We start from the raw sequence: 13,610 nt of genomic DNA on the forward strand, positions 1-13,610 counted from the left end.
TCTGTTCTGCTAATACTTCCAGTGATATTGTGAAGTTCTTGTAGTGAGTTTTTTAGCTCTGTCAGATCAGTTTGGTTGTTTCTTAAAATGACTATTTCGTGTTTCAGCTCTTGACTCATTTTACTGGATTCCTTAAATTCCATGGATTGGGTTTCAACTTTCTCCCAAATTTCAGTATCTTCTGAATTTTATGCCCATCATTTCAGTGTGATTAAGAACCATCACTAGGCTGGGTACAGTGGCTCACACCTGTAATCCCAGCACTTTGGGAGGCTGAGGTGGGCGGATCACTTGAGGTCAGGTGTTCAAGACCAGCCTGGCCAACATGGTGAAACCCTGTCTCTAATTAAAATATAGAAATTAGCTGGGTGTGGTGGTGGGCATCTGTAATCCTAGTTACCCGGGAAGCTGAGGCAGGAGAATCACTTGAACCCAGAAGGTGGAGGTTGCAGTGAGCCGAGATCGTGCCACTGCACTCCAGCCTGGGTGACAGGGCAAAACTCTCTCTTTAAAAAAATAAATAAATAAAATAAGAACCACTGCTGGGGAGCTACTGCAGTCATTTTAAGGTAAGAAGACACTCAGGCATATAGAGTTGCTAGAATTCTTGCCCTGATTCTTTCTCATCTTTGTGGGCTGATGTTCCTTTAATCTCTCCAGTTGCTATCCTTTGATTCAGGCTTTTTGCTTTTATATTCTTGGATGCCCCAAGGGTTTGACTGTGATATAAGTTGAGTTTAGTCGACTGGCATAGTTTCTTGATGATTTCTGGGTACCAAGGCTCAGCTCAGCACTCCTGGCATGCATGCTGTAACCCTGGGGTGTTAGGACTGGGCACATGACTTTGTTCTCTGTCTCCTCGAGGTTAAGCACCCATTGCACTGGTGGGGCCAAGGTGTTCCCGGTCTGCTGGGCAACAACACTCTGATGATGGGGCCGGCAAAAGTGTTTGGTTGGGGTGGTGACAGTAGGGTGGTAAGGCCTGCATATACACTGGAAAAGCCGTTGGGGGAGGCTGTAGGTGACAGTGTCCTGGCAAAACAGTGCGGGGAAGCTATGGGTGGGTGGATGCTGGTGGAGGCCCATGTGCGGGTGCTCTCTGGTGGTTACCTGGGGCTTGCCAGCAAAGGAGCTATAGTGGTGGCTGTCAGGAAGTGCTGCGGTTGGGCATCAGCGTCCATTGCAATTGGATGTGGCCAGGCAGGGACTGTGGAACAGGCAACCAGGGATGGGGGTTGGGGGGGGGCGCTCAAATCCGACAAGCCCTGTGCCATGGGCAAGATAGTTCTGTTCTGTCTAGGTCCAATAGTCAACAAAGACCAAAGCTACCTAGAGGTGTGTGGTGAGCTTTGGGAGATGGACATCCCTGGCCATGCTCCACTGCAGCCCTTCCCACACCAGGCCTTCTGGGCTCCGTGCAGACTGGAGTCCTGTTTCTGCCAACTTCCCAAGCAGCTGTCTTTGCAACCTCAAATGTCTGTGGGGGTCATGGAGCCTCCTTCAGCTAGGATTCTAGAGGTCCATGGCAAGAACAGGCTACTCCATGCCTGTTTAACTCATCCTTTCCCCAGGAGCATTTGGGGTCAGAATGAGTCATGGTGCTTGGGGAACTCCCTGTAAGGTTCCCAGCTTTCTCCTCCTTCAGCCCAGGATCTGCATCCTCCTTCTGTCCACTCTCAGTGCCTTCCTTCCGAAGATCTGCTCAGAGTGTGCTGGTCTTCTTGGTGGCCTGGTCTCTTGTTGGTGGAAGCTCTTCCTGACTCTGTGTCTACTTGGCCACCCTGACTCCTCTGTGTTGTCTGTTCACTGTATATAGTGTCATGTGAGGAATAAAAATTTTAACATTTGACAGAGTCCAATTCACCTATTTTTTTCTTTTGTTGCCTATGCTTTTGGTGTTATATCCAAGAAATCATTGCAAAATGCAGTGTCACAGAACTTTCCCCCATGCTTTATTCTAAGTTTTATAGTTTTAGGTTTTACATTTAGCTCTTGAATCCATTTTGAGTTAATTTTTGAATATGGTATAAGCCTGTCACACAGGCTGGAGTGCAGTGGCGCAATCTCGGCTCACTGGAAACTCCGCCTCCCGGGTTCACGCCATTCTGCTGCCTCAGCCTCCAGAGTAGCTGGTACTACAGGTGCCCGCCACAACACCTGGCTAATTTTTTTGTATTTTTAGTAGAGACCGAGTTTCACCCTGTCAGCCAGGATGGTCTGCATCTCCTGACCTCGTGATCCACCTGCCTCGGCCTCCCAAAGTGCTGGGATTACAGGCGTGAGCCACCGTGCCCAACCTATTGATCTTTTTAGAAAACTAACAGTCGGTGTCCCGGTGCAGTGGCTCACGCCTGTAATCCCAGCGTTTTGGGAGGCTGAGGCGGGTGGATCACCTGAGGTCAGCAGTTCGAGACCAGCTTGGCCAACATGACAAAACCCCGTCTCTACTAAAAATATAAAAATTAGCTGGGCATGGTGGTGGGCCCCTGTAATCCAAGCTACTCAGGAGGCTGAGGCAGGAGAATCACTTGATCCCAGGAGGTGGAGGTTGCAGTGAGCTGAGATCGTGCCACTGCGCTCCAGCCTGGGTGACACAGCGAGACTCCGTCTCAAAAAAAAAGAAAACTAATGCTTTTTTTTTAATTTTTATTTTTTTTCCATTCTCTTTCACTTATCTTTGCTCTGATCTTTATTATTTTCTCCCTTCTGCTAGGTTTGCATTTTGTTTTGTTTTTTTCCCTATTTCCTTAAGGAATAAATTTAGGTGGTGATTTGGGATGTTTCTTCTTTTTAAACATAAGCATTTACAGCTTTATGTTCCTTCTAGCGCTGCTTTTGCTGTATCATACTAATTATGATGGTACAGTCTGTTTTTATTTTCATCTCAAGATATTTTCTAATTTTTCTTGGGATTACCTTTTTGACCCATTTCTTATTTAAGAGTGCTTAATTTTCATATATTTGTTCAATGTTCTGTTTTCCATCTGTTATTTCCTTATTTATTTTATTTATTTATTGTTACTAGAAAAGATACCTTGCATAACGTCAATCTTTTATAATTTTACAATTTTGTTTTTAATTGACATGTATTGTGCATATTTATTAGGTACAGGGTGATGTTTCAATACATGTATACATTGTATAAAAATCAAATTGGTATTTAGAATATCCATCACCTTATACATTCATCATTTCCTTGTGGTGAGGACATTCAAAATCTTTCTTCTAGCTGTGTTAAAATATGCAATACAGTATTGTTAACTATAGTCACTCTGCTGTGCAATAGAACACCAGAACTTATTCTTCCCATCTTACTGTAACTTTGTTCTCATTGACCAATCTTTACCTATTTCCCCTCTCGCCAGTATTCCCCAGCCTCTGGCAACCACTATTCTATACACTACTTCTATGAGATGTCAACTTTTTTAGATTTCACGGGTGAGATCATGCAGTATTTGTCTTTCTGTGCCTGGCTTATTTCCCTTAGCATTATGCCTTCCAGGTGCGTCTGTGTTGCTGCAAAGGACAAGATTTTATATATATATATATATATATATATTTTTTTTTTTTAATGGGGAATAGTATTTCACTGTGTATATATATATATATATACCACATTTTCTTTAGCAGTGCATCTGTTTGTAGGCGCTTGATTTCATATCTTGGCTTTTGTGAAAAGTGCTGCAATAAACATAAAGTGCAGGTTTCTCTTCAACAAACTGATTTCATTTCTTTGGGATATTTATACATTAGTGGGATTGATGGATCATATGGTAATTTTATTTTTAAATTTTTTGAAGAACTTCCATAGTGTGTTTTATAATGGCTGTACTAATTTATACTCCCAAAAACAGTGTGTAAGAGTTTCCCTTTCTCCACAGTCACACCAGCATTTGTTATTTTTTTGTCTTTTTGATGATAGCCAGTCTAATAGGTTGAGGTAATATCTTCTTGTGGTTTTGAGTTTTATTTATCTGATGATGGGTGATGCTGAGCCTTTTCTCATATATATACCTGTTGACCATTTGTATGTTTTCTTTTCTCTTTACAAAAATTTTGACACTTGTTTTATGATCTCACATATATCCTGGAGAATGTCCCATGTGCACCTGAGAAAAATGTGTATTCTGCTGTTGGTGGGTGGAGTGTTCTGTATGTGTCTTTTGGTCCAGTTGGTCAATAGTATTAAGTCCTATATTTCCTTATTAATCTTCTGTGTGGTTGTTCTGTCCATTACTGAAAGTGGGGTATTGAAGTCTTCTACTGTTAATGTAGTGCTATCTGTTTCTCTCCTCAATTCTGTCAGTGTTTGCTTCATATGTTTTGCTGGTCTCATGTTTGGTGCATACATGTTTATAATTGTTACATCTTTTTAGTGAAGTGTCGGTTTTCTCATTATATAATGCCCTTCTTTGTTTTTTGTAACAGATTTTGACTTAAAGTTTATATGTCTAATATTAGTATAGGTTGAATATACCTTATCTGAAATGCTTGGAATCAGAAGTGATATGGATTTTGGATTTTTTTTTCTTCAGATTTTAGAATACGTACATATACATAATGAGATATCTTGGAGATGAGACCCAAGTCTAACACAAAATTCATTTATGTTTCAAATATACCTTGTACACATAGCCCAAAGATAATTTTATACAATATTTTAAATAATTTTCTGCATGAAACAAAGCTTGTGTACCTTCAACCATCAGAAAGGAGAGGTGTCACTGTCTCAGCTGCCCATGTGGACAATCTGTGGTTGTTTGGCATCATCATTATTCTTGACTGAATTTATATGCTGATCAGCAATCATTTTCTCACATTTATTCACACGTAAGTTCTTAACAGTAAGACATATGAGGTACCATTAATTCAGTGAAAATATAATGTGTTCAGGGTGAGTAAGCAGCACAGTAGCATCACTGGGAATATATGTATCCACTGTTAAACAGCAGCAGCAACAAACAGTGGCAGGCAGGCTTTCAGTCTCCACCTACAATGCTGTGTTTTGATTAAAAGGTAACTGTAGAATGTACTGTATTTATTTTATTTTATTTTTCAAGTGAGAAGAAACATTAGAAGCAGTTGAGGGGCCCGGAATTGGATCCTCAAGGGATGAGGAGGCATTTTGCTAGATGGCTTTTAAAAATGTTTCCTCCAGAACCATCTGCCTCACTAACTCTTTTTTGTCTGAGAAGTCTGATTTTATAAACTGTCATAATTTATAGTTCTGTTATGAATGCATGCTGCTCCAGTCCTTTAATAAGCCCATCACACATTTTCACCATGTACCATGTGGTCTATAGGTACCTTTTTGCATTGGTAACATCATCATCTTCATCTTCGTCATCCACTTGTGGTATTATGTCTGCACTCAGAAAGTTTCCGATTTTGGAGTTTTGGATTAGTGATGCACAGGTATCTTTGCTCTTTTGGTTATTTTTGCATGGGCTTACTTTTTTTTAAATCTTTTTGCTTTTGACCTATGAGTGTCCTTAGAGCCAAAGTGAGTTTCTTGTAGACCACGTACTTTTATTTTTTCTCTCTCTCTCTTTCTCTCTATTTATTTATTTTGAGATGGAGTCTTACTCTGTTGCCCAGGCTGGAGTGCAGTGGCGTGATGTCGGCTCACTGCAACCTCCGCCTCCTGGGTTCAAGCAATTCTCCTGCCTTAGTCTCCCAAGTAGCTGGGATTACAGGCATGCACCATCATGACCGGCTAATTTTGTACTTTTAGTAGAGATGGGATTTCACCATTTTGGTCAGGCTGGTCTCGAACTGCTGACTTCAGGTGATCCACCTGCCTCAGCCTCTCAAAGTGCCAGGATTACAGGCATGAACCACCGCTCCTGGCTGGGATCCTGTTTATTTAATCCATTCTGCCAATCTGTCTTTTTGTAGGAGAGTTAAGCCATTTATATTTGAAGTAGTTACAGATAGGGAAGGACTTAATATTGCCATTTTGCTAATTACTTTCTATGTGTCTTACAGCATTTCTTCTTTCTGTTTTACCCCTTAGTGCCTTTCCTTTGGTTTAGTTAATTTTTTATAGCAACTTTGATTCATTTTGTGTTTAATTAACTAATAACATAATTAATATTAACATCAAGATAGCAATGAGGTCTCGCTGTGTTGCCCAAGCTGGACTTCTAGGCTTATGTGATCCTCCCACCTCAGCCTCCTCAAGTAGCTGGGACTACAGGTGCCTGCCACCATGCCTGGATGACTTTTGTGTATGTTCTAAAGATATTTTCTTTGTGGTTACGATGGGGTTACATGTAACATCCTAATGTTATAGCAGTGTATTTTAAACTTTCGTTAATCCCATTACCTGTATGTTACAGCTTTTGCAATTGTCCTATAGTTCTTAGACATTCTGTTCTATTATTTTTCTCATTTTCTTTTTTTATTGGCTTTGAATTGGGAAGTTTTTATTTATGTATCTTGGGGCTTACTGATTTTGCATTAAATAATTTTTTCACAATGGTTTATTGCAAGTATATTTAGATGTAGTTTACTTTTTGCATGTTGATCTTGTATCATGCTACTTTGTTAGACTCATTTGTATAATTCTGATTAAAATGTTTGTATATATTAACATTGAGCTACAATTGCAGAGGTCAAAAGATACAATTAGTGAAGATTTGGTCAAGCATACTCTGTTAGACTATGTAGAAGAATGAAGGTGAGATAATAAGATTTTAGGCAGATTATATTATCTGTTATGCACATTATTTATATATTTTTCCTGATTATGACAGGAGCATACTGATTAACTTTTTAAAATGAAAAATATTTGATTGTTTGAATCTTTTTTTTAATCTTTTTTAGGAGCTGTGGCCCTCAAGAATCTTCAGATTAAAGAAAATGCCCTGGTAGGTTTTGACTATGAAAAATTTGTAAAGTTATTGCATTTAATTATGTATAATTCTTCCTGATTCAGTTTGTCACCTTAAATTATTTAAATTTGAGAAAGTTTTTTGTAAATAATTTTTGCAAAATGTTGCAAAATGGAGTTTTGATCTCCCTGAAAGCACAAATGGACAGTGTGATTTTTTTTCTATTTAAAAATACATATTGTTTTAGGCTGGGCATGGTGGCTCACGCCTGTAATCCCAGCACTTTGGGAGGTCAGGGCAGGTGGATTATTTGAGGTCAGTAGTTCGAGACTAGCCTGGCCAACATGGTGAAACCCCGTCTCTACTAAAAATGCAAAAAGCTTCGCCAGGCATGGTGGTGGACGCCAGTAATCCCAGCTGCCAGGGAGGATGAGGCAGGAGAATCGCTTGAACCCGGGAGGTGGAGGCTGTAGTAAATGGAGATCGTGCTACTGCACTCCAGCCTGGGTGACAGAGTGAGACTCTGTCTCAAAACAAAACAAAACAAAAACAAACATACAAAAAATACAGATGTTCTTATTTCAAATTTTTAACTTGTTTTCTGATTTTTTTTTTTAAGACAGGCTCATGCTGTGTCATCCCAGGCTGCAGTGCAGTGGTGTGATCATAGCTTACTGTAGGCTTCAGCTCCTAGGCTCAAGCTGTCTTTCCCTTTCAGCCTCCTGAGCAGCTGAAAAGTTTTTAATCTGATAAAGACTAGTTCATTTTTTTAATTGCTTGTGCTTTTATTGTCATATTCAAGAAGTCTTTACCGAATCTAATGTCATGAAGATTTTCCCTTATGTTTTCTTCTAAGAGTTGTATAGTTTTAGCTCTTAGGTTTAGATCTTAGATCCATTTTGAGGTAATTTTTGTATATGGTATAGGATAAGGGTTCAGTTTCGTGTTTTTGCGAGTGGATATCTAGTTTTCCTAGCACCATTTATTTAAAAGGCTATCCTTTGAATGGGGAGAATGTTTTGAAAGTTTATTTTTTACAAAACGCGTATTTTGCAAAATAGAGTTTTAATCTCCCTAAAAGCATAAAATGACATTGTAATTGCCACTTCTTTTTCTTAGAATAATATAAAATTGGTAATGATTTGATATGAGTAGATTTTCTGGTCATTTTTACTGTAGACCTTTATCCCCAATTATTATTAAAAGAGCAGCTTCCCTGGATTTTATGGATTTGATAATAATATTGCAATTATATGTTTATATATTTAAATAAATGTTGATGATAAGGAAATGTGTAAGTTTATTAAAAAATCCCTTGAAATAATTTTTGGAAGTAAAGAGTATTCATTTATGTTGTTAAACTCTATATCTACTAATGTTTTGTGTATATATAAATTTCTTCTGTAGAGTCAACTGGATGTACCATTTAAAGTTAAAGTTGGTCACATAGGTAAGCCATATTCATTATTGGGATATCCTCCTTCCTGGACATGCAGCCAGAATAATTTGCCTAATATATCTATTATGTGATATTTTTCATGTTTCTGAGCATCAATTAAAAATAATCATGTGTTTTTGTCTCAGTAGAGCTTTGTTGTGCAACTTAAAAATATTGTCCAATACATATATCCCTTGCCTAGTATTTGATATCCTAATACATTACATATCTCTTTAGGTGGTAAATTGAGTTAATTCAAAGGATTACCTCTAAGGGAGAGCTTAACTGTTTCAGTTTCCTAGGTTTCTGTCTAGTTACCACTGCTATATTTTGATTAATATTGGATATATTGTGTAAAGAATAGGTTCTGCATCATCCAGGCCCTGTGACTAGGGGCCGATTTGAAAACTAATTTCTGCTCTGCAAGTTTTTGTATGTTTTCAGAAAATACTGTGCTTTTTCTTGTTTGGTATTATTTTTACCAGTGTTTACTGTTTATATCTTAAATATATTGGTTGAGCAGTAAATGATTGGAATTTGAGGTTTTAACATCTTTAATAAAAACTTATCTGCAATGTTTCTTGTGTTACAGTTTTACTGGTTTAAATATTGTGCAAGATAATAGTGTCTTTAGTTGGGACTTGGAGATATTTTTGTTATATAGATAGTTTTGTGGTAGGATGTATACATTGTTATTGAAGCTATACTGTTGTCACTTGGGGAACAAAGTATTCTGAAAGGTTACCTAGATTACATGATAAAGGTCTTCATAATTATGTGTACTTATGGTTGGTATTATTAGACCACATACCATAGAAAACTTTCATCATCATATGTTACTGACAGTAGAATTCTGTCCTCCCCACTCCTACCTTTTAAAGACTGTTTAGTGTAAGAGGGGGAGAATGTCACCCATTTTTATCTACCTAACATTTTAATTTTTTCATATTTCTGATTATTTACATGTGTACATTTTAAATACTTACAAGTTTATATGTATTGAAATACTTGTAATTATGCTATTTTTACAGTTTTATATTTTTTCATTAGTGTATAAAAAGGATTTCTCATAATCTGAGTTGATTTGATCTCATTTATTGTGTACCATAATAATCCAGTGAATGCATATTTGGATATTGTAGAATAATTTTATTTTTCCATTGGTACAGAAATATTACAATACATGTTTTTATATAACTTTTAAACTTTTACCAAAGGTCATTGAATTTTACAGTGATGATTGTCATATTTCAGTGTATGTAAATTTAACCTCAATTTGAGAACAGTCAAAAAATATATCAGGAGAGTAGATAGACCTATTTTCTTTAGAATCTGCCTGCCTTCTCTTTTCTTGCCTAATCTTGTTTAAAAATGATAAGGTAATTTTCAATGATAATATAAGATAGTAGAAAGTACACTGAACTAAACCCAAGATAATTCTGAGAGTCATTTAAGGTGTTGTGTACCTCTGTCATAGCACCTGTCTTTTAAAAATATCACTGTTTTTTTCCCCCTTCTAGTAGACATCGAGTTTCTTGAGAAGAAGTGGGTTTAATTTTTAATGTATCCTCACCACTTAGCACATTACTTGGTATATAATAGTAGGGGCACAATTTGTTGTATGAAAGTAGTACATGTTTCCAAATGAATGATACAGTAGTACAATCAGTTTTATAGGAATGTATTGTCCCCTTGCTATTATTGGGTATTGATCTTTCAAAATTTCTCTCGTTTAGAATGCAGAATTATAGATATATCAAATATAAATACACATATACATATTATAAAAGAGGTTGTCTTCTGTGGAAGGTTTTTGGAATTATGTCTGTATATTTTTTGAAATTTGCCAAATTTTCTACTAGGAGTCTACATTTTATAAGGGAAGGAAGAAAAGGTTTGTTTGTTTGGTTGGTTTTTGAGACAGCATCTTGCTCTGTTGCCCAGGCTGGAGTACAGTGGTGCGATCTTGGCTCATTGCAACCTATGCCTTCCTGGCTCAAGTAACCCTCCCACCTCAGTCTCCGAGTAGCTGGGACTACAGGTGTACGCCGCCATGCCTGGCTAATTTTTGTAGTTTTTGTAGAGACAGGGTTTTGCCATGTTGCCCAGGCTTGTCTTGAACTCCTGGACTCAAGGGATCCTCCTACCACAGCCACCCAAAATGCTGGGGTTACAGATGTGAGCCACTGTGCCTGGTGCAAGTTTGGATTTTTTAAAAAAACATTTGTGGTGAAAATGGCACACTGTTAATATGTGTTTATTATTTTTACAGTTTTGTAATTGCTCTTTGTCCTTTTGTTCATTTACTTTATTTGAAGTATTACTGTATGTATTTTAAGCAGTCTGTTGGTACATTTATAAATAAATTAACTGTGTCAAATTTGTTACAGTTTTTTCACAATCTTATTATTTCATTTTGGTTATATTTTTGGTCTGTACAGAAATTTGAAATGATCCCCATGTTCTCTGGTTTAAAAACTTAGAAAGTTATTCCTCTTTTAGAAATCAGATAGTTTAGAGGCCGGGCAGGGTAGCTGATACCTGTAATCCCAGTACTTTGGGAGGCAGAGGCAAGAGGATTGCTTGAGGCCAGGAGTTTGAGACCAGCCTGGGCAAAATAGTGAGACTGTGACTCTACAAAAAATATAAAGAAGAAATCAGATAGTTCATTTTTCTCTGAAGTGATATTGTATGATGAAATCTTTTTCTCAGTTTGAAGTTTTCTACACATGGAGTTTATAAAATATCATGAGATGGATCTAAGTGGATTTAAAAAAATTTCCCAATCACTAACCAGTTTTAGTAACATAGTATATTTAATAATCTATTCCTTACACAATTATGGCAGCTGTATAAATCTAGACACTCATACCATTTAAACAATTTTAAAATATTTTAAAACTCTCTATTACGAAAATATTCTCAAGATACAAAACTAGAGTGAGTAGTATAAGAAACCCCATACATAGTGTTTTTGTAGTTCAAGAACCCTTAACGCTTAAAAAAAAATTCTTTGCTGTTTGATTTTCTTAGGGTGTTTTCATTAGTTTGCATAATTTTCAAATATTACCCAGAATGTTCTATTATTACTTTATGTGTAGTTTTCATATATATAGTTTATATGTGTCATTATTACCATATGTGTATATGTGAATTACTATACATACATACATACGTATGTAACACACATACATATAATGAAAAATATACATACACACACTTATTTAAAGTATACAATCTACCTTTCATTTGGGGGAGGTAAAGGTCTCACTCTATCACCCAGGCTGGAGTGCAGTAGCATGATCATGGCTCACTGTAGTCCTGACCTCCTGGGCTCAAGATCCTCCCACCTCAGCCTCCCAGGTAGCTGGGACTACAGGCACATACTGTCACGCCTGGCTAACTTTTTTAGTTTTTATTCATAGAGACAGGGTTTTGCCATGTTTCCTAGGCTGGTCTTGAACTCCTGGGTTCAAGCGATCCACCTGCCTTAGCTTCCCAAAGTGCTAGGATTCCAGGTGTTAGCCACTGCGCCTGGCCTAATCTACCATCTTAAAGCATTAAAAAAAATATATATGGAGGTTTAGAGTAGGAATTGGGGAAATTCAAAGTTATGATATTAAGGATTGTTGATTAAGGGAAGAAGAACATTGCTTTGTTTATGGTACAGAGAACTGTAAATAGAAACTTGTATATTTCGAATATAATCTAGGTTTTCCAACAATACTGATATAAATACAATAATTTCAAATCATTACAACAAACACTTGTTGTTTGTAGTTGTAAAATAGCTTTCAATAAAGTGATTAAGCGCTTTAGGACAAAGGCCACTTTGTTATCTCTTCTAATGCCTGACAGAAAATAGACTAACCATAAATGCAGGTTGAAGGAGTAATATTTTTTGTCCTTTTTTTTTTTTCCCCCCAAAAATGTAGGTAATCTGAAACTTATAATTCCATGGAAAAACCTTTATACTCAACCTGTTGAAGCCGTATTGGAAGAAATTTATTTACTTATAGTGCCTTCTTCTAGTAAGTTAAATTTTAAAAAATTATAATTTAAGTTATTCTTTTTTATGGATGGAAAAATATTTATATTCAAAATAATTTTGGAATTTTTTTGAGATTTTAATATTTAAATTTGATATTTGTTAATTCAAATTAAATTGGCTTTTACTCTACATTTTTGGCGACTTTGAATTATTTATTATTTATTTATTATTATTTTTTTTAAGATGGAGTCTCGCACTGTTACCTGGGCTGGAGTGCAGTGGCACCATCTCAGCTCACTGCAACCTCCGCCTCCTGCGTTCAAGCAATTCTCCTGCCTCAGCCTCCTGAGTAGCTGGGATTATAGGCGCCTGCCACCACGCCCAGCTAGTTTTTTGTATCTTTAGTAGAGATGGGGTTTCACCATGTTGGCCAGGCTGGTTTCGAACTCCTGACCTCATGATTCGCCCACCTTGGCCTCCCAAAGTGCTGGGATTACAGGCATGAGCCACCGCGCCCGGCCAATTAATGATTATTTGTAAGGATTTTTTTGGAATGACTATATTTAAATTTAAGGTAGTTATGATTCTTCCTTTTTAATCTTCCTATAGGAATAAAATATGATCCTTTAAAAGAAGAGAAACAACTCATGGAAGCAAAGCAACAGGAACTGAAAAGAATAGAAGAAGCAAAACAAAAAGTAGTTGATCAAGGTAAAGAAAACAGTAAATAACAATGCTAATAAGAGAAGTAGAAAAGACCTAAATATTTATCATAATTGAATATTATTTTTCTCTGGAGATGCTGAGATTATTTAAGAAATATGATAGAATCTCATTGCATGGGGAATTTTAATGTGGTTTGTATGCTTTGTTATGTGTACAGAAATTTTACCTTATGGAAATTTATCTTAAGGCAAATAATATGTCTAGCTTATTATTATTATTCTTAGGTTTACATATTTTAAATATATATATATATATACACACACACACATATACATACTAGGTAAGGTCAGTTTTTAATGATAGCAATTAATTTTATCAAGCATATTTTCTTAATTTTCTAGCCTTTGCTTTTGTATTCTCTTTATATCAATTCTTCACCCTTTTGGAGATACTTAGTTTCTTGACATATTTCTAGTTGCCTGTATCTGTTTATTTACCCTCTGGCTTCACATATTTTCCAATTAAACTTAGACAATATGTTCCATTACTGCAACCTCTTTTTCATTATTGGAAGCGGTGTCCTGAAGAAATCTAATTCCTTTTCACTTGTTCTCTGATGCTTACTGCCAGCTACTTTTTAAACTCTCACCTAGTGGGTTTTTTGCCTTGGCATGTAAAT

The 13,610-nt window shown here is 36.6% G+C and overlaps 1 protein-coding gene across 6 annotated transcripts in view; it reads left to right on the forward strand.

The window, feature by feature from the left end:
• VPS13A (vacuolar protein sorting 13 homolog A) overlaps positions 1-13,610 on the forward strand; it is a 238,492-nt gene that overhangs the window by 15,782 nt on the left and 209,100 nt on the right. For 5 of the 6 annotated variants that reach the window (XM_019033908.4, XM_055351759.2, XM_019033909.4 and 2 more), the window contains exons 2-5: positions 6,829-6,872; positions 8,244-8,286; positions 12,210-12,305; positions 12,875-12,976. In XM_019033908.4, the coding sequence (XP_018889453.4) occupies positions 6,829-6,872; positions 8,244-8,286; positions 12,210-12,305; positions 12,875-12,976 (285 nt within the window). Of the gene's footprint in view, positions 1-5,398; positions 5,416-6,828; positions 6,873-8,243; positions 8,287-12,209; positions 12,306-12,874; positions 12,977-13,610 lie in introns of those variants that run through there. The other variant, XM_055351760.2, reaches the window with a different exon arrangement.

This window comes from Gorilla gorilla, chromosome 13 (assembly GCF_029281585.2).
Source record: "Gorilla gorilla gorilla isolate KB3781 chromosome 13, NHGRI_mGorGor1-v2.1_pri, whole genome shotgun sequence".
NCBI lineage: Eukaryota > Metazoa > Chordata > Mammalia > Primates > Hominidae > Gorilla > Gorilla gorilla.